We start from the raw sequence: 24,395 nt of genomic DNA, 5'->3' as shown, positions 1-24,395 counted from the left end.
AAACCCTTGGGGGCAGTGGCAGGGCTGTGGCAGTCTGAGCCTGCAGTGGCAGAGAGGAGGGCCCAAGTGTGGCAGCTGTCCGGTGGAAGGGGAAGGGAAACGGTATCAGTGGCTGCTCCTGGGCAAAGGGCCTGCCAAGTAACTTGATGCCATGGGGTGGAGGAGAAGGATTTGGGCTTAACTCCACAGGTCTGACACAAATCCCACAGGATAAAAATAAGCCAGAAGCCAAAAATGAGCTCCCCTGAAAAGCTGTGTCCTGCCGCCAGCACTGGCCTGGGGAGGGAAGGTTGTCCTCAGGACTGTCTGACACCTCTCCCAGCACAAGATGAATGAGCCAAAAAAAGCCCTGTTGGAGCAGGCAGGTCTCTGTGATTTATCCTAATTGACAGGGGGGTCTCAAGCCCCTGGGGGCAGGAGGGAGCTGGGCTGCCCTGAGTGCTTCTGCCCCTTTGCAGCCCACTTTTCTTGCCTTCTGCCATGTGAAAATGCCACTTGAGCCTTTTGTTGTGGGCAGCAGCTGCTGTAAGTGGTGTTCAGGTGCTTGAAAACAGATGTCAAGACTGGGGGAAGGGAACTGGAGGGGTTAGGAAGGAAGCCGAGGGCCGTTGCGGGAGCAGGATGTGTCTGACAGCGAGTACATTGGAACTGACAGGGACGGTTTCTGCTGCAGGTGGTAGGAGTCCTGTGAAAGCTCAACCCTTTCCTTGTCCCTGCTCTGAGTGTCTGCCCTGGTACATTTGGAGAACGCCCTGTGGCAGAGTTCAGGCACTCGGATGCTGTTCTGCACCCACAGACATTGCATCGAACACAAAGCTGGGTGGCTGCTCTCCCACCAGTCTAGCCTTTCCTTTCCTGCTGCCCCAGACGTGCTGTGGGGCGAAGCGCTCGCAGTCCTTTGCTCCTGCGCCTGTTGGGTGGGTGACACCGGCCCCACAACCCCGCTCCTGGTTTTCAGGCCCGAAGAAGGGGGCGTCTGCGGGCTCGAAGTAGGGCAGGGAAGGCACCGGGTTTGTCAAACGGCTGCAGTTGGTTTCTGTGCCTGTGGGGGGCACTGGAGCCCCCCGAGAAGCAGCAGGGACCAGGCGCGGGTGTCCTGGGCACCCTCCGACAGCTTATTAATAATTTAACCGGCTGCTTAATTCTGCACAGCCCCTTCTGAGCAGAACCCGGAGCCACCAGCCTGGCTACGAGGGGCGCATGGATAATGTGCGGCTCCGGCTGCAGGGATGCAGAGGAAAGCTTAAACTAAAGTGTTTTCCACGTCCCTCTCCCCTGCCCCCACCGCTGGGAAGCAAACCACTGCCACCCAGGTCTATATAAAAACCTGCTCATTCTGTCAACCTGACTGCTCCCTAAATGTAGGGCAGGTACCAGCCCAGATCTGCCAGCTCCCATCAGAGCCTCGCTGTGTGCCCGGGCGCTGGGGAGCTGGTGGTGAGCATCTTGCAGAGCGCAGAGGTGGTAGCAGCTTTTTCAGGGTCGATGCACAAGGGAAGAGCAGAATCAAGCCAGCCTTGTGGGTGCAGAGGGCTGCCTGGGGGCGAGGAGAGTCCTTCACCTTCCTGCCTGTGGAAGGCAGGGGATGCAGTGCTCGTCACTGTGCCAAGGAGTGAGGTGTCTTTGGGGTGACCTGAGTGCCAGAAGCTGTGCACAGGGGGACCAGAGGTCTCCTTTGTGCCGCCTCAGCCCAGCTTGCAGCTGCCCTGGGTGTCCTGGCATCCCTCCCTGGCCATCAAGGTTCTCCTGCTCTCCCTCCTCGCCGAGGGGGGGCAGAGGGGATCGTGCCCCCGTGAGCCCCCCACCACTGGGCTGTGCACCCCAGGGGTGCAGAGCTGGGGCTGGCGCTGCAGCCACACAGCTCGCACAGGCTCCGGCTCTTCCCCCATCTGCTCCCAGAAGCCATCCTTGCCTGAGCTCAGCTCCTAATTTTGAACACCTCCGCCACCCAGCACCCTCCCCTTCCCCCAGCTTGGAGTTCATCCTGCATATATTTGCCACACAGCATTTAAAATAGAGCCCGACAGCCCACGTGTGGCACTGTGCAGCCCGGCCTGGGCTCAGCTTGTGCTTTCTGACTCTGGTTCCTGGCTCCCCTCTGCTCCTTTCTTTCTTGGAGCAGAATGGGGAGCAAAGCCCTCCTCCCCATGCCCTGGGAGCCCCATTCTGGCAGGAAGTGATGACAGGGGGTTTGTAGCAGCAGCTCTGGAAGCCTGTGCATTGTGGTGCACGCTTACTCTCATGTATTTCTCCATCCAGCCTTTGTGCCTCCTCCCGGCTGCTCCAGCCGGAGCTGCTCTGGGCTGTGTCTTCGAGACCACCTTGGACTCAGTGGACCCAGGTGGGGTCTCACGGAGAAGGACCTCTGGGGTGGGCAGATGTTGAAGGGTTCCCCCAAAAGATGGTGGTTCCCTCCCAAGGGTGCTTACCTCCACAGCAGGGACCCAGGGCAGCAACTGGTCCCTCTGCTCCTCCAGGACGGGTGGAGCCTTGGAACTGGACCAGCAGGACACCAGCACTGAACCAGAGCAGAATGAGACCCCTTGGTCTCTGTGGCCTGACCACCTCCTGCTGAATGGAGAGGGAAGAGAGGGGTGTAGGAAGGAACTGCAGTGAGAAAGGGCAGTTCACAGCTGGTTGGGCCTTGAAGGAAACCATGCAGGTCTCTGGGCTGGTTCAGCCTGGAGAAGAGAAGGCTCCTGAAGGGGAGACCTGAGAGCAGCTTCAGTGCCTAAAGGGGCTGCAGGAAAGCTGGAGAGGGGCTTTGGCCAAGGGCCTGTAGGGACAGGCCAAGGGGAATGGCTTTAACCTGCCCGAGGGGAGACTGAGATGAGCTCTTAGGCAGAAGCTCTTCCCTGTGAGGGTGCTGAGGCGCTGGCACAGGGTGCCCAGAGAAGCTGTGGCTGCCCCATCCCTGGCAGTTTTCAAGGCCAGGTTTGACACAGGGGTTTGGAGCAAGCTGCTCCAGTGGAAGGGGTCCCTGCCCGTGGCAGGGGTTGGAGCTGGCTGAGCTTTAAGGTCCCTCCAGCCCAAACCGTTCTGTGATTCTTGCCATGTGTGACCTGGGGAAGAGGCTCCCCTTGCCCTGTGCGTGCAATGTGGCTGTGCTGAAGGAGGGGATGAAGAGGCAGCAGCGTTGCCTGTGCCCCAGCCTGGCCCTAGCCACGCTGCTCCCATGTCCAGCTGAGCTGTGCTGTGGGGCTGGCTCTGCCATCCCTCTTGCGGGTGGCTCAGCAGTGACCTACAAATCTCACTTCTGTGCTTCCCATCCCACTGTCCCTGGCGAGAGGCAGAGCAAACTTGAACTGGAACATGTTAATGTGGGGAGCTGACTGCTCTCGAGCTCCAGTTCTCTGGTCTCCTGAAAGCAGCCACTTCCATTCCCCGAGCCCTGGGGTTAACCCTTTGTGGGGCATGCCGGGAAGCATCCTCAAGATGACACAGCAGCACCCTGGGAAATTTCCACGAAGCTCCTGTTTGAATCTAATTCGACTTGGCACCGGCTTGGCTTTGCTGGAAGTCCAGATGGATGTTTGTCGTGTGAGGTGCTTGAAGGACGGGTTTTCTGACGTGCCTTGGGGTGCTGGACAGGGGAGTTTCACTGCTGATCAGCCTCAGCAAGGAACAGGGCTGTGGAGACAAGGGACCACTGCACACTGCTGGCTCTGAGGCTAGTTTGGTTTGACTCAGAGGCAGCATTGTCCCAGGCTTTCTCCTCTCAAGCATTTTCCAGGCGAACAGGCAGGGAATGTGCGGATGCTCCTGTTCACTTGGCTCTACCTGGGCCCATCCAGATCAGGAGCCAGTTAAACTGGTTTCCTTCCCTAGCATCCCTGTGGGTTTCGGTGGGAGCTCACCTGAGTCCACGCTGTTTTTCCAGCCTGACCCAGAAAGATGGAGCTGATGCCGATCCTTATTTAAGGCGGTGTCTGTCCTGGTTCTCGTTCCTCTTGCGTTCAGGAGCTGCGCAGAGGTGCCGCAGGGAATTCCCCCATCACAAGCAGGAGCCAGACAGACCTCGGGAGAACGGCCTGACCCGGTACCGCCGGGCTCCATCTGGCCCTGTGTCCTGTCTGCAGCAGCAGCAGATGTTTAGGGAAGAGGAGAACAGACCGAGCATGCAGTGATGTTTCCTCCCTGTTTTCCCCCTGCCGCCAGCAAAGAGCTGAGCAGCAGCTTCTGTCTCCGTGCAGGCGGAGGGGCAGGAAGCGGTTCCCTTTTCCTTCTCCACCCATGTGGGGTTTTCCTACTGTGTCCGTTTCTCCCTTTCAGCCTGTTTTTAGGCTGATGGGTGAGAAGCACGAGGATGCTTCTCACTTACACTTCTTCATGCTCCTCCTTGTAATGCATGATCCTCTGGTGTTCCTTGCTGATGCTCGGGTGGCAAGAGCCTGTGTGTTCCCCACTTCCTACCTTACTTCTTTGCTCATGAGCTGTCCTCATGGGGCCATAAAACCCTCTTCCAGAAGGGTGGGCCTCCCCCAGTCAACTGGCATCACTCAAACACTTTTCCTCCCATCCCAGCGCTCCCTAATGCTGAGCACCACCTCTTCAGGTGGGAGCTGCTGGGAACGGGAGCTTTCACGGAAGCCCCATGTTGGCCAGATCTCCCTCCACTGCATGCCCGGGGAAGAAAGGCAGCGAATCCTCAGCTCGCCTGGTGACACCAAAGCTGTTTCCCTGGAGCTGCAGCTGGACTTGTGGGGCTGTTTGATTTCTAGGAGGGATGTCTCCCGATTGTACTGGAGGAAGGGGGAAACTTTAAAGTAAGTCCTCTGTGCCAAGCAGAGTCTTTCATCTAGCATGGCAGCAGGGCCAGGGCAGTGATTGTGCCCCTGCACTGGGCACTGATGAGGCTGCACCTCGAATCCTGTGTTCAGCTCTGGGCCCCTCACTACAGGAGAGACTTGAGGGGCTGGAGTGAGGCCAGAGAAGGGCACCGGAGCTGGTGCAGGGCCTGGAGCACAAGTGTGATGGGGAAGGGCTGAGGGGCCTGGGGGGTCAGTCTGGAGAAGAGAAGGCTCAGGGGGGACCTGATTGCTCCCTACAACTGCCTGAGAGGAGGATGGAGCCAGGAGGGGCTGGGCTCTGCTCCCAAGGAACAGGGGATGGGACAAGAGGAAACGGCCTCAAGCTGCACCAGGGCAGGTTTAGATGGAGCTGAGGAGAATTCCTTCCCCAGAGGGTGCTCAGGCATTGGAGCAGGGTGCCCAGGGCAGGGCTGCAGTCGCTGTCCCTGCAGGTGTGCACAGATCGTGGAGACAGGGCCTTCAGTGCCGTGGGTTAGCGGTGGCCTTGGCAGTGCTGGGAACGGTTGGACTGGATGATTTTAAGGCTCTTTTCCACCTGAGTTGATTCTGTGGTTGTTGCAAAGAGAGAGGCCGTGACTTCCCGCTCGGAGAACTGCTTTAACACACAGACCTTCTCCCACAGCAGTGGAAACTCGGCTGCTCAGAAGCATCTTTTCAAAGGGCTGAAATGCTTGAGCTGAGGGTGGGACCCACCAGGCCCTGTGTCTGGTGCAGCCCTTGACTGTAACAAGCCTTTTGCAGCCGATGAGGATGAGTTGGGGTCCCATTTTCCCAGTGCTTTCATGGGGAGTGGGGCTCCTGTGGCGGGGTTGCTGAGCTCAGCAGTGGAGCGCTGGTTCCCATCGCACACTGTGTTGCTCAGGGCTTTGGTTGCCCTACCAAGGTACTGAGCTCCCAAATTAGGTCCTGGGACCAAAAATAACTAAATTAAAACCTATAAATTTTTCTTTTAACAAGAAGAAAATCCCAGGGCTGGAGGCTTGGGACAGCATGTGCCTGATTCTGATTTAAAGTGGCGTTTTCTGTTTGCTTCTTTTAACACTGCATTGTCCACCAAAAGAAGTGGCCTAATGTGGAAAGCTACCAGTTTGGCACGGCCCCGTTGGCCGCTTGGTGTCTGTGGTGTGGGGGTCTGAGAGGCCACTTTGCCCTGTGCTTCCACAACTCAATCCCATTGGATTTCTTTGGCCTTACCCCCTTTTTTTCCAGGGGAGCTATAACTGAACTTCGTTATGTTGTATGTGGTGTGTTATTAGAGCCGGTTTGGCTGCCTGTAGGTGTCTCGGAGGACACCTCTGAAACCCATGGTTGTATCAGCTCTGTACAAACACCAAGGGTCCCAGGGGGCTCCTCTGAGCAGCGGTGTGTCCTCCGTCCTTGACCTACATATCCCAGCACCAGTGAAATCCAGCCCTCCGGTGATGACGCTTCGGAGCTCCTAGAGCTGGCAGTGGCATTTAAACTTGCCTAATGTCAGTAAGTTGGCTCTGTCGAAGGGCTCCATAAATAACTCAGAAACCAAAAGGGAAGGCTAAAAGCTTGCCTGAAGTGTGTGAGCTTGGGAAAGAGGAAGGCTCTTACCTGTCCGGGAGAGGGGCAGAGCCTCAGTCCATACACTGGGACTGATGGGATTCCGGCTGCTGCACCTTGGGTGGATTCACTCTTGGGCTGCTGGGTTCAGTAATAAAGGCATTGTCTTGTGGGGCACCTCATACAGGGCAGCCCCCAGGGTCAGCCGGGCTCAGAAGTGCAATGGGATACAGGGGAAAAGTGTCTCCATGCGCCCTGGTTTTGGTTGTTGGTCCCATCCTGGGGATGAGTCGAAGCTCTGAGGCTTCCTGAAGGTGAAAAGAACTTCCTGTAGAGCTGAGGGTGGTCACTGCAGGCTGGAGCCTGGCCAGGGGCTGCCTGAGGTTTGGGGGTCAGAAGGAGGTGTTGGCTTCCATTTGTCAGTCTGGTTTTGAGAGCAGGACCGCCAATGCTGCGCATTGCAGCCCTGGAAGTATGTGCGTGGGGGTGTAGATCCTTGGGGGACTGCTGCTGAGCTTCTGTCTGGTTTGGGGGTGAAGGAGACCTCCCACAGCTGGATTTGGGGCCTTCTCCCCCAGCAACCCATACACACCTGAGCTGGAAGAAGCCCTGAGGGTCAGGAGGGCTCCGGGACTCCCCTTGCGCCACTGCTGAACTCACTGACAGCCATAGAGCTGCCGTGTGGATCCAAGTGGATCCTGAGGCTTGTTGACTGTGGCTATGAATTGAGCTCTAAGAGGGAAGGGTTTGGTATTCAGCTGCTCACTGCTGAGCCCAAGACCTACTAAACCGGAGTGCTGCATGCAAAGGGAGCTGTTGGGTAGTGCTGAGTGCCTGCAGGACCTGATGGAGGGCCGCAGAGCCCGTAGTGGTGCTCCTCCTGCCTTGGCACTTCTGGGGCGAAAGCAGGAGAGACAAAGTGCCCCAGTGCTGCTGTTTTGATGCCACTGTGGAGGTGGGGGGAGGTTCCTTTGCAGCACGCTGGCAGGAGGAGCACAACCCTGGTATTTTCCACACACACAATCCCTGAAGCTTTGGAAATGCAGCTTTCCGAAGAGGTGGAACTTTCGGCTTCTCTACCTGTTACTCAGCTGCACCAGCACCTGCCTTGGTACCCCGAGGAACAGAGGCCATGTCTGACCCTCTTCAGTTTCTTCTTGAAAGCTGGTGTTTGCCTGTAGTCTGGCTCATGCTGGGGCTTGACAGGAACTGTTGAGGGTGCACGGCCCTTCCCATGGCTTGAGGTGGCTTTGAGCTTCCATCTGGTCAAGGTGGCAAGCAGGGGCTGGGAGCCAGAGCTCTGGAAAGCTGCATTCCAGCATTGTGTGGGTGCTGTGGGGTGAGCCTGGCCTTTCCACAGCGACACGGGGAGGGCTCTGCCATCGCTGGCCCTTGCCCTGCTCTTCACGCAGTGTTTTCCAGTTCTGTTAGTGCTGGGAAGCCTGGGTGCAGGTGTAGTTCAGGCTGCTTCCCCAGCGGGGAGAGGGGGGTCTGATAGGAGCAGGAGCCTGGGTGATGACTCTCACCAGGGCAGGAGGACAGTGGCCGCCCTGTGCTACCCGCAGCAGCAGAGCTGAGCTTACTGCAGAGGTTCTGGGGGGGACAGGCTGCAAATGGCTCCTCTCACCATCCTCTGCATCATCCTCCCTGTGTGCTGGGAAGTCCAGCAAGATGCTTTGAGCCAAGCAGTGCTGGCTGTGAGCTACAGGAAGATCTGAGTGCTGCTGCCTTGGTCAAGGCAGAGGCATTGAGGCCACAGCGAGCAGGAGGTAGGATCCTTCTCCCACCACAGCTGCCAGCACTGGCACTCAGAGCTGCCGTTGAGGCTTCTGGCTTGGAGAAACCCACCCAGGGCAGGCGTCAAGGGGAAGAAGCCCTCCGCTACAGCCCAGCTGTGCTGCCGGGTGTCCTGCAGTGCTGCAGCCTGCCCAGGTGCTTGCGTGTCAGCAGCAGCTTCTCTTCCTGCAGTTCCTGGTGCCTCCTTGAGTCATCGCAGCGCTGGGATGTGGGATTAGTTACGTTGATGGGTGCCACGTGCTCCAGGCTGCTGTCATGGAGCAACAGCATTGATCCGAATGCCTGCTCCTAGCACTGAGCGCTGGCTGGGCTGACGGCGCGGTGCATCTCCCTGGCAGGCTGCTGCCGATCTGGGTTAGGCACGCGGACGTCTTGTGCCCGATTCTCTCTTTTCCTACTTGCTCAGAACTTCATTATTACTTAATGAGATCTTTCCATTCTTGGCAACCTCTTGAGCTTGAAGGTTTCATGCATTGCGCGGGGCCTCTGACAGTGGTTAAAAGACAGAGCTGGGGTGGGGTTTCTCTCCTGTTTGCTGGCAGAGGGACTGTAAGACACCGTTCCCCTCTTTTTCCCACTCGGAACAGAGGAAGATCTTGTGGAGGGGAGAGGCATTGGGATGTTTTGTGTTGGGATGTGCTTGTGGGACCTGCTGGGATGTGTTGGCAGAGCACAGGTGGGGTAGGACTGTTATAAATCCCTCCTTCAGGAGCAGCTTTGCAAAGGGAAGCAGGCCTGGATCCCCCTTACAGCATATGCTGGGTTGGTTGCCTCACAGCACTGACCTGGCTTTCTCCCCATATCATCCTCTTCTGCCTCAGCCAGTCCTGCTTGCCCGGCTTTAGCTGTCGTGGCTGTTCCTCTTCTCCACCCACCTCCACATCTGCATCACTTCACTGGTGTGACACGTTTTCCTTAAAGCTGCCTAAATAATTCACCTTGACTAAGAGCAAACAGCAGCGGAGCTGCTTCCCGCAGGAAGCTTTCCGTGAATGCCAAGTGGCGGGAGGGCATCCATGGAGCCAGCAGCACGCAGGCTCCTGAGCTCGGTGCCTGCCCCAGCCTGAGTCCTGGTGGACCCTGAGTGGCAGGTTGGTGTCCCAGACTTCCATCAGCTCTTTTCCCAAGAGGGCAGGGGTCCTGCATCAGAAAGCTGAGATGCTCCAGGCTAAGGGGATTGGATTCCTTAAGTAGGTCTGAAAATCCTTGGGATATCTTTTCTTCTTTTTACGGAGAAAAACAAGTCCTTTGGGATTAGGCCCATATTAGCTCTTTCCCATGAGGCTTGCCCACCCTCAGCCTGCAGCGTCGGGCTGAAGGACGGCTGTTCCTGTGCTGCTGTATCCATTCCTCGACCTCTGCATTCTTGCCCCAAAAGCCCTCAGTAAAGAGGAACTCAGGGAGCTGCCCTACTTCTCCTTACACAGAACATTCAATCAAATCCTTCGGCATGTGGTTCCTGCTCTTGGGTTGTGTCCGGTGCTGCTTTTGCAGAGCTGGAGCTGGAGCTGGTGCATTCTGAGGACGGAGCTGCGCTCAGCCGTGTCCGCAGCGAGAGGATCGCTCTATCACCGTTTCCACATCACTCAGCTCATCGTGCGTCACCAGCCCACGGAGCTGGAAATCCTGGGATAAGAAATGCCCAGAAACGTGTAGTTGAGGCCTGGTGTGTGGCTCAACCTGTGTCCAGCTCTGCCTCAGCCATGGCACGTCCTGGTGATGCTGCCAGCAGGTCCTGGTCCCCTCTTGCTGCGTCTGGGGTCCGACCCTGCGCAAGGGGAGCAGCTCTGCTGCTGGTGCCAGCGCAGCCGTGTGGCTCCGAGGAGTGGCAAACAGATCGGCTGCTTCTCGCCAGAGCATTGTTAAAGGTTTCACCTCCCCCAAAATGACACATCATGAGCGAAAATAGAACAAGACAGAACACACAGACCCACCCACAGCATCCCCACCACCCGACAGCCAAGTGCACACGGTGCCAAACCCTGATGCTTTTTCACCCTCCCTGTCCTCAGCCATCACTTGGCCCAGTGGCAGTGACCATCGCACTGGGAGCAGGCGTGCTCCCGCCAGCCAACCCGCACCGTGCTCTGGATTTGGCCTTGGTCTTTGCCTGGTGGGTCTGGGCACGGGGCTTTGTCCTGGCGGTGGGGTTGGTGCAGGAAGTTCTCTCGCCTGCTGCACGGTGGTGCTGTTGAAGCAACGCAAAGGATGGCTTTGGCCAGGAGAGGCACCTCCGGCATGGTGGCCCAGCTTGGTGCAAGCAGGAGCTGCCTCCCAACCAAGGAGCTGGGTCCAATTTCTTGACTGCCGCCAGCATGTGCTAAGCACAGTTGGACCAGGCAAGGATCTGGCTGGAAAACCTCCAGGAAAGGAAGAATTCCTCCAGGAGATGGATGGTAGAGCTGTCAGCTGTTTGTCAGAGGCGCCTAACAAGGCTGAGACCCGTGTTCACCATTTCAAACCCTCGTCTGCTCAGGAGCAGGCAGTTTTCTGGCCAGGGAATTCATGGAGGCCTTCACGAATTGCCCCTGTGCTCCTGTTCTGGCGCACGAGGTCACCCCATTAGGTGGGGCCAGAAGGAAGGCTTATGCTTGTTCAGGAGCGATGCTGTGCAAAGAGAAGTCCAGCAGAGTTGTCGCAGAGCAAGTCTTGCCTGGGTTTCCATGTGGAAGGAACACAATTGACACTGACCTCCACAGGGGTGCTATGAAGTGCTGATGGGTTTTGGCCCATCTTTGATCCTCTGCATCTGCTCTAATGCCTTGGCCGGGCACAGGCTCACTGTCTCATCCTTTGGCGTTTGAGATTGTCCTGAGAAAGGCAGGAGGGGAACAGCCTGGAATGAAACAGCCATTTGCTGGTTCTTGTCTGGTTCTTTGCTTGAGCTCAGGGAGACACTGGCGCTTGGGATGCCGGCATCATTTCCCTGAAGTGTCTTGCTGGCAGGTTTGGGAGGAGCATGGTGAGCTCTGCCTCGGCCCGTGCAGCCACTGAGCCTGGAGGTGGAGCTTCTTGTGTAAGGAGGGTGCAGTCAAACTGAAAGATGCTGCAGGCAGGACTGTGGAATGCATCCAGCACTGGGCCCAAAACACCAGAGGGACCTGTAGCTGTTGGAGTGAGGCCAGAGGAGGCCACGGAGCTGCTGCAAGGGCTGGAGCAGCTCTGCTCTGGAGCCAGGCTGAGAGAGCTGAGCTGGGGCAGCCTGGAGAAGAGAAGGCTCCTGAAGGGGAGACCTGAGAGCAGCTCCAGTGCCTAAAGGGGCTGCAGGAAAGCTGGAGAGGGGCTTGGGACAAGGGCCTGTAGGGACAGGCCAAGGGGAATGGCTTTAACCTGCCCGAGGGGAGACTGAGATGAGCTCTTAGGCAGAAGCTCTTCCCTGGGAGAGTGCTGAGGCGCTGGCACAGGGTGCCCAGAGAAGCTGTGGCTGCCCCATCCCTGGCAGTGCTCAAGGCCAGGTTGGACACAGGGGCTTGGAGCAAGCTGCTCTAGTGGAAGGGGTCCCTGCCCGTGGCAGGGGTTGGAGCTGGGTGAGTTTTAAGGTCCCTTCTGGCCCAAACCACTCTTTGAGTCTGGGCTGCAGCTCATTTTCCCCTTTCAGAACCCTGCAGATCCCGCTCTCTGGTGCTGTTCCCGCTCTCCGGCGCCGTTCCCCATCCCTGGCGCCGTTCCCACTCTCCGGTGCCGTTCCTGCTCTCCGGTGCCGTTCCCGCTCTCCAGCACCATTCCCGCTCTCGCCCTCCAGCCGGTTCGACTCCCACCATCCGGGGGCGGTTGGAAGCCGGCAGCTGGAGCCACCGCACGCCAGCACCGGTTCGGCGCTGCCATGCCAACCCCGTTTCCATGGCGATGGGCACCCAATGGGCGACCGCCAGGCAAGGCCAAGATGCCTGAAAAAAAGATGCTCTTCCCCTGCTCCCAAATCCCCCCCTGGAGGCCGGGAGCCCGCGGGTGCTTCCAGACCCCAGCGTTGCCTGTGATGGGAACTGGCTCAACGCCCGCTGCGGGGCACGGGGGGTTGTAACGGAGCCGGTAAAACCCTCGGTGCCCGCTGCGAATACATCAGAACAACAGGAAAGGGGAGGGCTGTTTCCGCAGCCCCTCCGCAGCCCCCTCGACCGCCTTGGCTCTCATTTAATTAAAATCCATGGATCGTGCGTAATGCAGAGGGTGCTGCAGCGCGGCCACCCCCGCCCGTGCGGCGAGGGCCCCTCAGCGGGGGGTGCCAGTGGGGCGATGCGGTCCCCGGGGCCACCCGTCCCCGTCTCCCCTTTATGTAACGCTCTGCAGCCCCGTGTTTGTAGAGCTCCAGATTGGAGGCTTAGGTACATAGCAAAACACTTTAAAATAACTCTGCCTTTTGTGAGCACCGCAGCTATCTTTAGGAAGGGTTTGGTTTGATTTGAAAGCCTTCTCCGGGAGATTTCGGTGGAATAGATCCTCAGCCTGCCTTTTCGAAGGGACGTGGGGTGATGGAGATCTCACGTCTTGTCTGCAAACACTGTATTGATTATCGCTTATTGATCTGATAAGCCCCATCCTATCCCCACAACCACCTCCTCATCCTCCTCAGGTTTCCTCAGCTAGATGTGGCAGTTTGCACCAAGTGTTGCTCAAGATGGGTTGTCACATCCCAGGGTTCGTGGAGCTCAGCTCCATTACCTCTGTGCCCGTCTCCCTCCAGCTGGGATTTTCCCAAACACACTAAGATCAGGAGGAGGACAACCGGCTCTGGTTTCTTATGGTAAACCCAGCTCGCAGGGAGCTCACAGGGTCCTCCCTTTCTGCTTCATGTATCCTACTTTCCGGTTTGCTGCTCTTCCCAGGCTCTGCTCCCTCCGACACTTACCATGTCACCCGTTTCTCCCCCTCCAGGAAACAGGAACAGTTCCAGACAAACCCCGACAGCTACAACGGAGCTGTGCGAGAGAACTACTCCTGGTCCCAAGACTACAGTGACCTGGAGATTAAAGTGCCTGTGCCCAAGCACATTGTGAAAGGCAGACAGGTAAAGTGTTAATGGTGTGTCTTCCAGCATTTCCCTTTCCCTCAGGTGCCCAGCTTGCCCAGCAAGCTGCGCTTGGAGCAGGAGGCTCCTTCATACGCAAGGAGGACGATGTGGCTGTGCCTTTTTCTGTGGTGCTATGTGTATGGACCCAGCCTGCCTGTGTTGCTGTTGGGACTGCAGCGTCCCATTGCCCCAGCCCTGGCGGGTTCCCTGGCACCACGTGGCACTTTCTTTCTCTGCTTCCACTGACTGCAAAGGTGCACGCGGGTTTCTGAGCCTGGCTGGGGATGGATGCTCCTTCCCCAGTGCTCCCTCTGGCCTGGCGTGTCTCCTGCCTCTTGTTTGCAAGTGGGAGCTGCTGGAAGAGCTCCTCTGGTACTCGGGCTCAGCCTGTGGGAGACTTGAACTGCTCCGGGTGGAAGGAGCTGGGGCCCCTCTCCCTGGCAGCCTGTATGGCCAGGGGGTTCTCACCCTCCTCCTTGGCTCAGACAGGGACTTTCCTTCTCTGTCACATCAGCTTTTCTTCCCCGCTTCTGTCCCCTCCCGGCGAGGGACTCATGGTGCCCATGGTGCCCGTGTCTGGCTTTAGTTGGACTCAGATGTTTGAACTATCCTGTCTTTCCCAAGTGCTGCCCTCCCCATGGCTGATTCTGTATTTTTCCATTTGGGAAGTCCTTGCTTCCCCACCTCCTGTCCTGTTCAGCTTCCAGGGCAGCTGAAATGAGTACGCTTGGGTTTGTTCACCAGCTCCAACCTACACAGCTCCGGATCATGCCAAAAGAGTGTAATTGGCAGCAGCAACCCGGACCGGAGGGGTGAGGGAGCAAACGGCTGCCATGGGGACAGCAGGGGACTGGGAGGTGCATTGCTCCCAGTGGGTCTCCAAAACAAACCCAGACTGTTTCTTGGAAGGATTCAGGGGTATCCAGGCGGATGTTCCATCCCTCTGCATCCTATTGCCACCATGATGCTTCTCACTGCCCAGGGACGTGCTCTTTGTACTGGGGAAGTTGTGTCCTTGCCAAAACAGAAGCCCATGAGGCTTTGCCTGCCCTGTCCTTTGCCACTCAGAGGCATAGGGGCCTCGCCGGAGCAGGAGGAGCAGGGCCAGGATGTGTTTTGCTGACCTTCCCTTGACTCGAGACTTGATTCTCTGAAGTCTCCCCCAGTCGCAGGGGGCTGGAAGCAGATGGGTCATGGGCCAGAGCAGGTGGGTCAGAGCCATTTCGAAGCTGAATGGACGTGGGTTCCTGCAGGAAGGAATCATTCGCCTGCATTCAGCAGCACACCTTCATCTTCTGTAAAGATGATCAGGTTTTTGGCTTCTGCCTGCCAAGGCGAGATTAAAACTCTCCCCGGTTTGGTCGCGGGCTCAGAGCGCGCCCGGCTCTAACGCTGCTCAGAATCTTCCCTCTGACACTTTTTTGGATTCAGGCTGTTGCTATGGCACATTTACACTCGGGAGAGCTTAAGGTTTCCTTGTATGGAGCTCCAAAAAAGTGCCCGTGGAGCAGGAACGGGTGATGGGGTGGGTGGGAGCATCTTCCCCTGTGCTCCCCACCTCGCTGATCTACTTACAGGAACAACAGGGGCCCGCGGGGCTGAGCACTCCCTGAGCACTTAAGCCAAGATGATGTCAGTGAGCACTGTGTGTGCCTGGCCGCAGGAGCCCGGCTGGACACCTTCAGAGCTCGGGCTTTGCTCCTTTGGATTCCCGGGTGATGTGGGTGTTTTAGCGTGCGCAGAAACCGCCGTGGTGCAAAACCAGGGCAGAGCCAAGACCCGGGTCCCCTCATGAGTGGCATTTTGTGGGGCAGAAGTGCTTATGGGGAGCTCACGGGGTGCCACTGCTTGTGGCTGCACTGCCAGCACAGCATGTTCCCAGTGGGATTGCCCTTGGCTTCCCTGCAGCGACTGCCCAGGGTCTGGTGCTGCTTGTTTGTGCCTGGCAAACCCCGGTTTTGGGGCTGTACAGGGCAGGATGGGGCAGGTCAGGTGAGGGGAGTTGGGGAGGAAGGGCAGCCCCTCAAAGAGCCCAGCCATCCTTCCATGGAGTGGGGATGCTGGGCAGAGGTGGGGTGAAACCCCACCAAGGTATCTGAGAAGCTGCCACGTGCACCAAAGCCTGCACTCAGTGGGCACCACTGTGTGTGCACAAGTCCTCTTGGACACGTCTCTCCACCCAAGGTGGGTCACGGCTCTCTGGTGATGCACGTTGTGCTCCCATCACTGCTCCTGGAGGCCTGGGGTGCCAAGGGGGGCTTTGTGCTGCCTGCAGGTAGAAGCCAGTGTTACCCTTGCCTCCTGCCCTCAGTTAAGGCTGTGCTGAGAGCCTGGGGTCAGCATCCCTGACCAGGGACCGGGGTCCAGGGCAGTCAGTGGTGGCAGGGAGCAGAGCCCCATCCCCACACCTTGCTTCTGGGCTGGAGAAAGCTGCTCTGTGCTGCAGCCTCTCTGGAGATGGTTCCCATCCAGATGCTGTCTGCAGCCATGTGCCAGGGAGATCCCAAGGGAGCTCATGTCCCTTCCCTGATCTTGTGGCACCGTAGTCCTGCTCCCAGCTGGCTGCAGGGAGCTCGGTGTCACACTGGGCTGCGTATCCAGGCCTGTGCTGCAGCTCTGGCAAGTCCCTGTCACACGGAGTGGGTCTGGGGGCTTTATCTAGGGGGCATCAATCAGATGCAGCCATGGTGCCCGACCCGGCTGGAGCGGCTTTGCCTGTCTCTTGCCTGCGTGGAGCTAGTGAGCTGCTGGAAATCTCCTAGGTAATGGATAATGTAATAACATTTCAAATGAGATCTGCAGAGCAGGAGGAAGATCTGGGGGAACTCTGGGAGAGAATGCAGGCAAATCTCACCGCAGTCTCCTCCTTTTGGGCCAGAGACGGGGCAGCGCTGGGGGCCACCAACCTGCCCCTTCCCGGCCAGGTCCTCCCTCAGTCCCCAGGCCTGGCTCGGGCTCTGCTGGCAGCAGCTCAGGACCAAAAGGGAAAGCAGGGAGCAGATGGTCTCTCTGGAGAGGGAGGTTCTGCGTGCGGCGCAGCAAAGCTGCAGCCTGCCTCTGTCTCCCCAGGGGAGAGGCATGTCACCTCCGCGGCAGGTCGGAGCAGGGTTCCCCATATGGCTGCTGCGGGCAGGAGCTGGCCCTGTTCCTGGGGACGGAGCTGCCTCTTCCCCTCATCCCCGCAGCAGGGAGAAGGGAGCTGGGCTGCAGCATCCCCTCCTTGCACCCCGCTGGGAGGCCTGGGCTGAGCCCGCCCTGCCTCCGGCAGCTTGTGGTGCGGTGCAGCAGAAGGGACAAACTGCTGCTGCTCTTGCTCATGTAGAGATCCCTGGGTGGCTCCTGCTGGGCAGGGAAGCGCTCAGCCCCCAGGAAGACACCCAGCCGTGGCCAGCTTGTCACAGTGATGCTGGGCACCCACGGTGCTCCTGCAGAGCTGGCTCACAGCAAGTGGGCATCCAGCCTGTGAGCACTGTGTGGAGGAGACTTGTAGCCATTGCTGGGTTTCTCTGTGGGGAAACTGAGGCACGGGGCAGCCATGGTGGCAGAACCAGCTGCCTGGTATCCTTCTGGGGCTCCATCCGCTGGGCCCTGCAGTCTCTGATCCCAGAGAGGTTTCCTTTCTCCTCCGAGCTCTTGCTGCACGCTGAGAAATGACAGCAGGATTCCCAGGCTCCTGCTACACATGAGGCTGAAAGCTCTTCTCTCTCTCTCTCATCCCCACCGAGTGCACTTGACCCTGCACCCCACGTAGCACAGCAAGAGGGCAAACAGGAGCCTCCCTGCTTATTTCCTCTCTCTCTGTGTCTCCAGGTGTCTGTGGATATTAGCAGCAGCACAATTCGTGTGGCAGTGCTGGAGGGGAGCAGCCCGCACGTCCTCATGGAAGGGAAACTCACCCACAAGATCAACACGGAGAGTTCCCTCTGGAGCCTGGAGCCAGGGAAGTGTGTTTTGGTAAGGGGCTCTCTTTGGTAAGGCCTGCAGCTCTGCTGGGCTTGGCTGGAAAACTGAAGCAGCCGGAAGTTTGAGCCAGGTCTGGACATGGTCTGGCTTTCCCTCTCCAACATCCAGCTCACTCTGCCCTTTGTGTGCTGTGCCTTGTCTCTGGCTCCTGAGCTGCCCCTCTGAGCAAGCTGGCAGAGCAGCACAGCCTTTGGGTTGGGTGAGGAGGGTTCCCAAGCTGCAGCCTGCAGTGGTGGGAGCACATCAGTTATCTAGAGGTGGTCACTGTCCCCTCATCCCAGCACATGAGGTCTGCTGGCAGAGAGAGGCCATGGCACTGCACCGTGGCACTGGTGCTGCCTGCCTGTCCTCAGTGGCTTTGTCCTCTGGTTCTCCTGGCCCTGGTCCTGCTCCAGTATCCTGCAGATGCCTGTTCATAGAATCACGGAATTGCTTGGGTTGGAAGGGACCTTAAAACTCATCCAGCTCCAACCGCCTACCAAGGGCAGGGATGCCTCACACTAGACCATGTTGCCAAAGGCTCTGTCCATCCTGGCCTTGAACACTGACAGGGATGGGGCATTTACCACTTCTTTGGCCACCCTGTGCCAGCGCCTCAGCACCCTCACAGGGGAGAGCTTCTGCCTTATCTAACCTGAACTTCCCCTGTTTGAAGCAGTTGCTCTGGCTCCTTCTCTGCCTTCAGCAAGCACCACGGCTTGTGGTGTACATGTGCCCCTGCACCACAGATCTTCCCTCTCAAGGTGGTTTGGGGGCTGTGGCTGCCCAGTAGTGTGTTACTGGTGGGTAACACACTCGTTTCTGGTGTGCTCAACAGGCTGAGGTTGTGAGTTGTGTTTCTGGCTGAAGCTGGCCTGGGGGTTGTGTTGCTGCCCGTCAGCCTGGGATCTCAAGTGTCAAACAGTTGCCAAATTCCTGTTTGAGTTTTGGGGCCGTTACATGTCCGTGTGGATGTAGCGGGGGATGACAGACTGCTACCAAGAGAGAGGAGCTTCTCCAGCTCCATTAGGCCATGTGAAAAAGGAGGCAGTGGCATCATTAACCTGTGTCTTAAAGTGTTCTTAAGCTTCTTGAAAATTAGCTGATCTGGGAAGAGAAACAATCCTGGGAAGGAGTAAACTTGGTCAAGAGAAGGTGGCCCAGCAGGTGACTGCTGAGAATCCCTGGTGCGTGTTCTGAGGATCAGTAAGGGACGTGATGTTTATTGAATAGCCGGTGCCAGAGGAGCAGGATGGGAGCAGGATGGAAGTGGCAGGCAGATGGAACGAGACTTGGGGCAGTGTGGGGAGCAGTCCCATCACCTCCAAGCCCTGAGCTGGGTCCCGCCTCCTGTTAGCGCGAGCACAGGGTTGTGAGGCTCCAGCTGGCTGCCAACATATTGATGGTGGGATGGAGTTTCGCTTGAAGAATTGTAGGTAACTGGAGCAGAGTGAGTAATTCTCGTCCAAGAGCATCTCCTTTTCCCATGCGCTGAGTAGCCAAAAGTGGTTTGTGATTCCTCCCTATCCATTCATCAGGAGACACCCAGCCATGTGTTAATGAACTGCTCCGTTCAGTGCCTGTGGGCCTGGACAGGACCCGTGTGGTCACTTGGAGGCTCACAGGGCTCACGGGCCCTTCCTGTTCCTGAATTTGTGTGTCCATACATTGTGTGTCTCCGTGTGTGGGGTCAGGAGTGGCTTGGTCCTGCAGGATGCTCTGAGGTGGTACCGGGCTTCCCTCCCCGGGGACCTGGGGCAGGGGGGATTAACAGCTGAAACTGAGTTCCCCAAGTGCCAGCACGGAGTCATCCGAGGACATCCTGGCCACCTTGGACACTGCTTGGGCCACCTCAATGGCTGTGTCCAGAGGAAAGCCCCTATGTGCTCATGTTCCTGTGGTCTGTGATGCGAGTTGAGGCAATCCCTGCGGGCGCAGCTTGATCCATGTGCCGAGGAGGTGAGATCTCTCCTGCTTGCTCTTGTCCATCTGGGAAGGTTCCAGTTCTGTGCAGAGTGGCTGTTGGGTCCTGCGCACTCTTGCAGGCGTGTCAGTGATCACCGGGATGCCTGTGCGCTCCAGGCTCTTCTGTCCACACATCCTCCTGCTCAGGATCCCATCCCAGGCCCGTGCCAAAGCCCTGGTCCCGGGTGTAGTCCCTGTGCTCTCCCTTCTGTGGCACACCCGCTCGCTTGTCAAAAGTGAGGTTAAAATAACTCCACACAAGCTGTTTTTAGAAGTCCCGGCTGGGTGTTGTGCACAACGCGCTTGCTTGGGGATTATTTTTGTGGCTGAGGATTCTTTCCCCCTGTTCCCTCTCTTGCTCCTCCTCCCCAGCACTGGTTATCCACACTTGGACTTTTGTCACCAAGTCCTGCCTTGAACAGCGATCACAGTCGTGGGCTTGTCATCTCGTGAGCTGCAAAGCCGAGGTAATAACAGCCCGTGGTGTTCTCCCTCTGTCCTGCGCTCCGCATCCTGCAGGGAACGTCACTTCCCCAAACATCTCCCACTGACTTTGCTGTTGTTCCCAAAGGAAAGCAGGTGGTGAGAGGTTGTTTCTCTAAGACTTATTTCCCTTGACAGCATCTCTGGAGCTCTGACAAGGTATTTAGTATCCAAGAGGAAACCTCATGTTGTGACAAAGGCCAGCACTGGCACCAAAGGGCCATGAGCTTCCTGGCAGGGTGTGGAGCTGTGACATGACCCTGTGTGCGTACCGGTGACATCTGTCACCCTCTTTGTGCCACTGGAGGATCCCTTAAAGTCTCATGTGGGCTTTGAGCTCATCTGTACTCATTGCAGCCCCCTGGGCTATGGGGTAAAGGCCTCCCTGCAGCCCAGGAGGCCCTTTGGGACCTGCCAGCTGGGAAAGCAGAGCTGCAGTGTGACCGAGAGCCCGGGCACGCCGCAGGGACCTGATCCTTCCTCTGGTTCATGGCCATGGGCATTTCTAGGACCCCAGAGGTCCTGTCTGGGAAACTCATAGGTTCAGCTTCAAGCATAGGCAAATCAAAGTAAGGAACATAATGAGGTTGAGATTTGTCCTTGTTCCCTCCCCTCTGCTCCCTCCTGGAGCCTGTCAGGAGCGTGCCAGAGCTTTTCGCCATGGGTGGGATTTGCAGGACATCCCCCTGCCTGGGCTGAGACCGGGGCTCTGCCATAGGCTCTTGGCTTTCCTTACCTCAACCTTCTTGGCGAGGCTCCGGCCTGTATCTCCATCACTACAACCTCTTGCAGGCACCCAACCAAGTAATGGGCTGGATCAACAGAGGCCGTTGGCAGGGACATCTTGGAGAAACCAATCTGAGCCTGTGCTTCCATGCTGGAGGCTGGATCTGTCCATGGCAAGTGCTCCAGCACTGCTTCCAGCCACAAAGCCCCAAACTCAGGGTGGTAGAGGGAGAACTTTGCCCTGGCCTGCTGGCATTTCAGAGCCTCACATCAGAAAATGGAGATCCCACCTGGGAGCAAGTCCCACTTTTCCATCTCTCCACGTGGAATAAAGGGGGATGAGCAAATTCTCCACATGCAGGAGGAGCACCACAGAAGTACTGCTAAGGGAATGAATAGTTCCATCTTCCCGTCAGGGTGGGAAGTGGCATGTAGTCCATAAAGTGAGGGCTACGTGTGGGACAGGGGGAGGAAAGGATCCCCTGAGGGACGGTGGATGAGGGGATCTACCTGGTCCATGCTTCCGTGGGTTCCCTGGGGCCTGCTGGTGGTGGAGACAGTGGCAGGGCACCAGGGATGGAAGGGAATTCAGTGGGGTCAGGATTTGGGATGGGGTTTCCTTCCCCTGATGCTCTGGGTTGGAGGTGGGGTGATGGCTGACAAGCCATGGAGTCTTCTGGCATCCGTTCATCCCTCTGCTGCCAGGTTGGCTCTGGTGGGGACAGCAGCAATGCCTTGAGAGCTCAGCTCTGTGGGGACATCCCATCCTATTGGTTTCATCTCATCCCTCTTGCTTGAAAGCCTGAGGAGCAGCAGTGGGCAGAGGAGTGCTCCTCTGCAGGAGCAGAGTGTGCTCCTGACGCTGGTGTGGGGCTACTGCTGCCCCATGGCTTGTCCTGCTTCCCAGGAGATGGCATTCCATGGGGAATTCGGCGTTCCTCCACCTGCCTGCCCCAGTCTGGGAAGCCCCCAGGCAAACCCGCAGTGGCTTTTCCTCCCCTCCGAAGGGGAGCTGTGCAGTTCAGAGGAGAGCAAACACATTGTGTGACTGGGAAAGTGAATGCCTTCCCGAGCTGGGATGTTTTACATCTGCTCCCCCAAGATAAGGCCCAGCCACCCCCTCCAGTGTTAACTGGTTTTTCTCTTCACGCTGCAGACACCAGCTCCGCACCTTTAAGGGCTGCCCCCGTTTCCCCTCCAGAGCTGTGGAGCTTCCAGGGAGGTTTGGGTAGATTGCATTGTCCGTCTTTATTGATGGCTTTGCAGAGGCTGACGAACGCCATAAACCTTCCTTGCTGCTGGGATTAGTGCTGGAATAACACGGGAGGAAGGAGCCCACCTCTCCTGGCAAAATCAGATCAAGGCATTTGGGGGTCATGGTTTGGAATGCCCCAGTGGTGGCATCTTCACCTTCATTGTCACCCACATGAGGGCTCCTGGGCCAGGGGAATGTGGAATGATGGCACTGCAGTGGTGGGAGCCGCACACTCTGCCGGGCAGGGCCGCTTCATCACATCATATCCCAGCCTGGTTTGCTCTGGAAGGGACCTTAAAGCTCCTCCAGCTCCAAGCCCTGCCACGGGCAGGGACCCCTTCCACTGGAGCAGCTTGCTCCAAGCCCCTGTGTCCAACCTGGCCTTGAGCACTGCCAGGGATGGGGCAGCCACAGCTTCTCTGGGCACCCTGTGCCAGCGCCTCAGCACCCTCACAGGGAAGAGCTTCTGCCTAAGAGCTCATCTCAGTCTCCCCTCGGGCAGGTTCAAGCCATTCCCCTTGGCCTGTCCCTACAGGCCCTTGTCCAAAGCCCCTCTCCAGCTTTCCTGCAGCCCCTTCAGGCACTGGAGCTGCTCTCAGGTCTCCCCTTCAGGAGCCTTCTCTTCTCCAGGCTGCCCCAGCCCAGCTCTCTCAGCCTGGCTCCAGAGCAGAGCTGCTCCAGCCCTCGCAGCAGCTCTGTGGCCTCCTCTGGCCTCCCTCCAACAGCTCCATGTCCCTCTTGTGCTGCTGCCCCAGAGCTGGATCAGGGCTGCAGTGGGGGGGGTCTCTCCAGAGCACAGTAGAGGGGCAGGATCCCCTCCCTGAGCTGCTGCTTGCTCTGGGGGTGCAGCCCAGCACACGGGGGTGGTTCTGGCTTGGAGTGATGCCTGGGCATAGCTGAGCTCATAGTGGGGGTACCACATCCCAGGGGCTCCTCTCCTGCTCTCTGACCCACATTTCACCCCCAGATCAACCTGAACAAGGGGGATGAGTACTGGTGGAATGCCATCCTGGAGGGCGAGGAGCAGATCGACATTGACAAGATCAACAAGGAGCGCTCCATGGCCACAGTGGACGAGGAGGAGCACGCCGTGCTGGACCGCCTCACCTTCGACTACCACCAGAAGCTGCAGGGCAAACCCCAGAGCCATGAGCTGGTAGGTGCTGCCTGCCCCCCACCACCGTGGGGCACTGGTGATGGGCACACCCCCAAGCCTCACCTTGCTGCTCGGGGTGGCTGCGTCCCTCACCCAGGGCAAGGGGTGCTGCTGCTGACCCCACAGTGTGGCTGGGTGGGGTGCATCAGCCCTGGCCTGACAGGAGCCTATGTTCTATGTGCAGAAGGTGCATGAGATGCTGAAGAAGGGCTGGGACACGGAGGGCTCCCCCTTCCGCGGCCAGAAGTTCGACCCCTCCATGTTCAACATCTCCCCCGGCGCTGTGCAGTTTTGACAGCGGCACCAAAGGAAGCGGGGAGAGGAGGAGGAGCCCCCGGGGGAGCCCCATCACCCTGGTACCGGCCCCGGCGCCGCAGTGTGAACCGAATCCACGTCCCATCACCGCGGCCACCGGCACTGGGACCCTTCTCCCCTCACCTCTGCTGCCGCGCGCTCTCCTGTGTTGTGGAATAGACCGAGCTCATTGGGTGACACAATCGTTATTCCTGAGGGATGAGGATGCTTCTGTTGGGGATTCAGGATGGCGGAACCCTCCCTGCCCTGCCATTGGGCAGCTTTGCCCCAGCCAGCACCGGGGGGGGGGGGGGTGTGTGTTCTCCTGGGTTCACCCCATTGCCGGGATGGGGCTGGAGGTCAGTGGGGAGCACCTACACCATGGGGGGCATCCCTGGCAGGAGGCTTCTAGGCCCCAGTGGCCACCAGCCCTTCCATACCAACAGAGCTGTGGGGTCTGGGATGGGAGCCCAGCCCCAGCCTGTGCTTGCAGCTTCCCACTGCCCCCCACCCTGTGGCGAGGGGGTCCCTGCCCCCCCCTTACACCCGCCCGGCCCCCCCTTGGTTTGCAATAAACACGTTTCTTGAGCGTGGGGCCTGCAAGTGATTCGGTGCCACCACACGAGGGGGAACATGGCTCCCCCCAGCACAGGGACACACCGGGGGGGTCCTGCTCTACAGGTGGGAGTCTCAGTGCAGGGCTGGATTTTGGGGTCCTTGGGGGTGGATCTGGGATAACGGGGGGGGCGGTTGGTTGGGTTTGTCGGGGTGGGCGCCGGGTGCTTGGTGACGTTGGGGGTGCCAACCTCGGGGTCTCGCCCCTCTGCTCCCCCCCTCCCATCCCTGTCCCTGCCCCCCCCCGCCCCGGCTCCCCCGCGCTGTGGCAATGCACAAATAGAACCAGGCTCGGCGCAGCCCCCCTGGCCCCCCCCGGCCGCCCACGGTCCCCATGGCAACGGCAGCGCCAGCCGCCAGCCGCCCACCCGCGCCCGGGGGGGGCTCCCGCTGCCCGCGCCCCGCATCGGCCACGGTGATGGGCGCCTACGGCCGGGGGGGGGGGAATGGACACCGCGGTGTGTGTGTGGCCTCCCCCCAGCCAGGCCCTGCAGCTGCCGTGGCCTCTTGTGTGTGTGTGTCCTCAAAACAGAGCTGTCCCCCCCCGCAGCAGGGCTCTGGCACTGAGGGGCTTCAGGGTGCCCTTTGGGGGGGGGAGGGGGGGATTTTTGCCCACCCCCCTCCCCAGCCCCTTCCCCAATTGGGGGGTGGGGATTGGCGCCCGGAGGGGTTGTTTGGGGTTACATTGGGAGGGTGCGGTGATTGGGGGGCTGTGGGGAGGATGGTGGAGGTGGGGTCCCCGGGGGGGGGGGGGTGTCTGGATATTGGGGGTTTGGGGGTGTCAGTGTGGATTTGGGGTCTTCGATCCCTGCG

General features: G+C 58.5%; 1 protein-coding gene across 2 annotated transcripts in view; it reads left to right on the top strand.

Moving 5' to 3' along the window:
• Positions 1-24,395, top strand: part of NUDCD3 (NudC domain containing 3) — a 43,042-nt gene that overhangs the window by 2,954 nt on the left and 15,693 nt on the right. The window contains exons 3-6 of one of the 2 annotated variants that reach the window (XM_057399127.1): positions 13,011-13,143; positions 16,957-17,100; positions 22,485-22,673; positions 22,858-23,000. In XM_057399127.1, the coding sequence (XP_057255110.1) occupies positions 13,011-13,143; positions 16,957-17,100; positions 22,485-22,673; positions 22,858-22,968 (577 nt within the window). In that variant the 3' untranslated portion in view covers positions 22,969-23,000. Of the gene's footprint in view, positions 1-13,010; positions 13,144-16,956; positions 17,101-22,484; positions 22,674-22,857; positions 23,016-24,395 lie in introns of those variants that run through there. The other variant, XM_057399126.1, reaches the window with a different exon arrangement.

The sequence above is a fragment of the Pezoporus wallicus genome, unplaced genomic scaffold, assembly GCF_028554395.1.
Source record: "Pezoporus wallicus isolate ANWC-B61680 ecotype Strahan unplaced genomic scaffold, APGP_CSIRO_Pwel_v1 contig_8591, whole genome shotgun sequence".
Lineage (NCBI taxonomy): Eukaryota > Metazoa > Chordata > Aves > Psittaciformes > Psittacidae > Pezoporus > Pezoporus wallicus.
The sequence above is the reverse complement of the archived record's forward strand: the minus strand, read 5'-3'. Positions and strand labels throughout refer to the sequence as shown.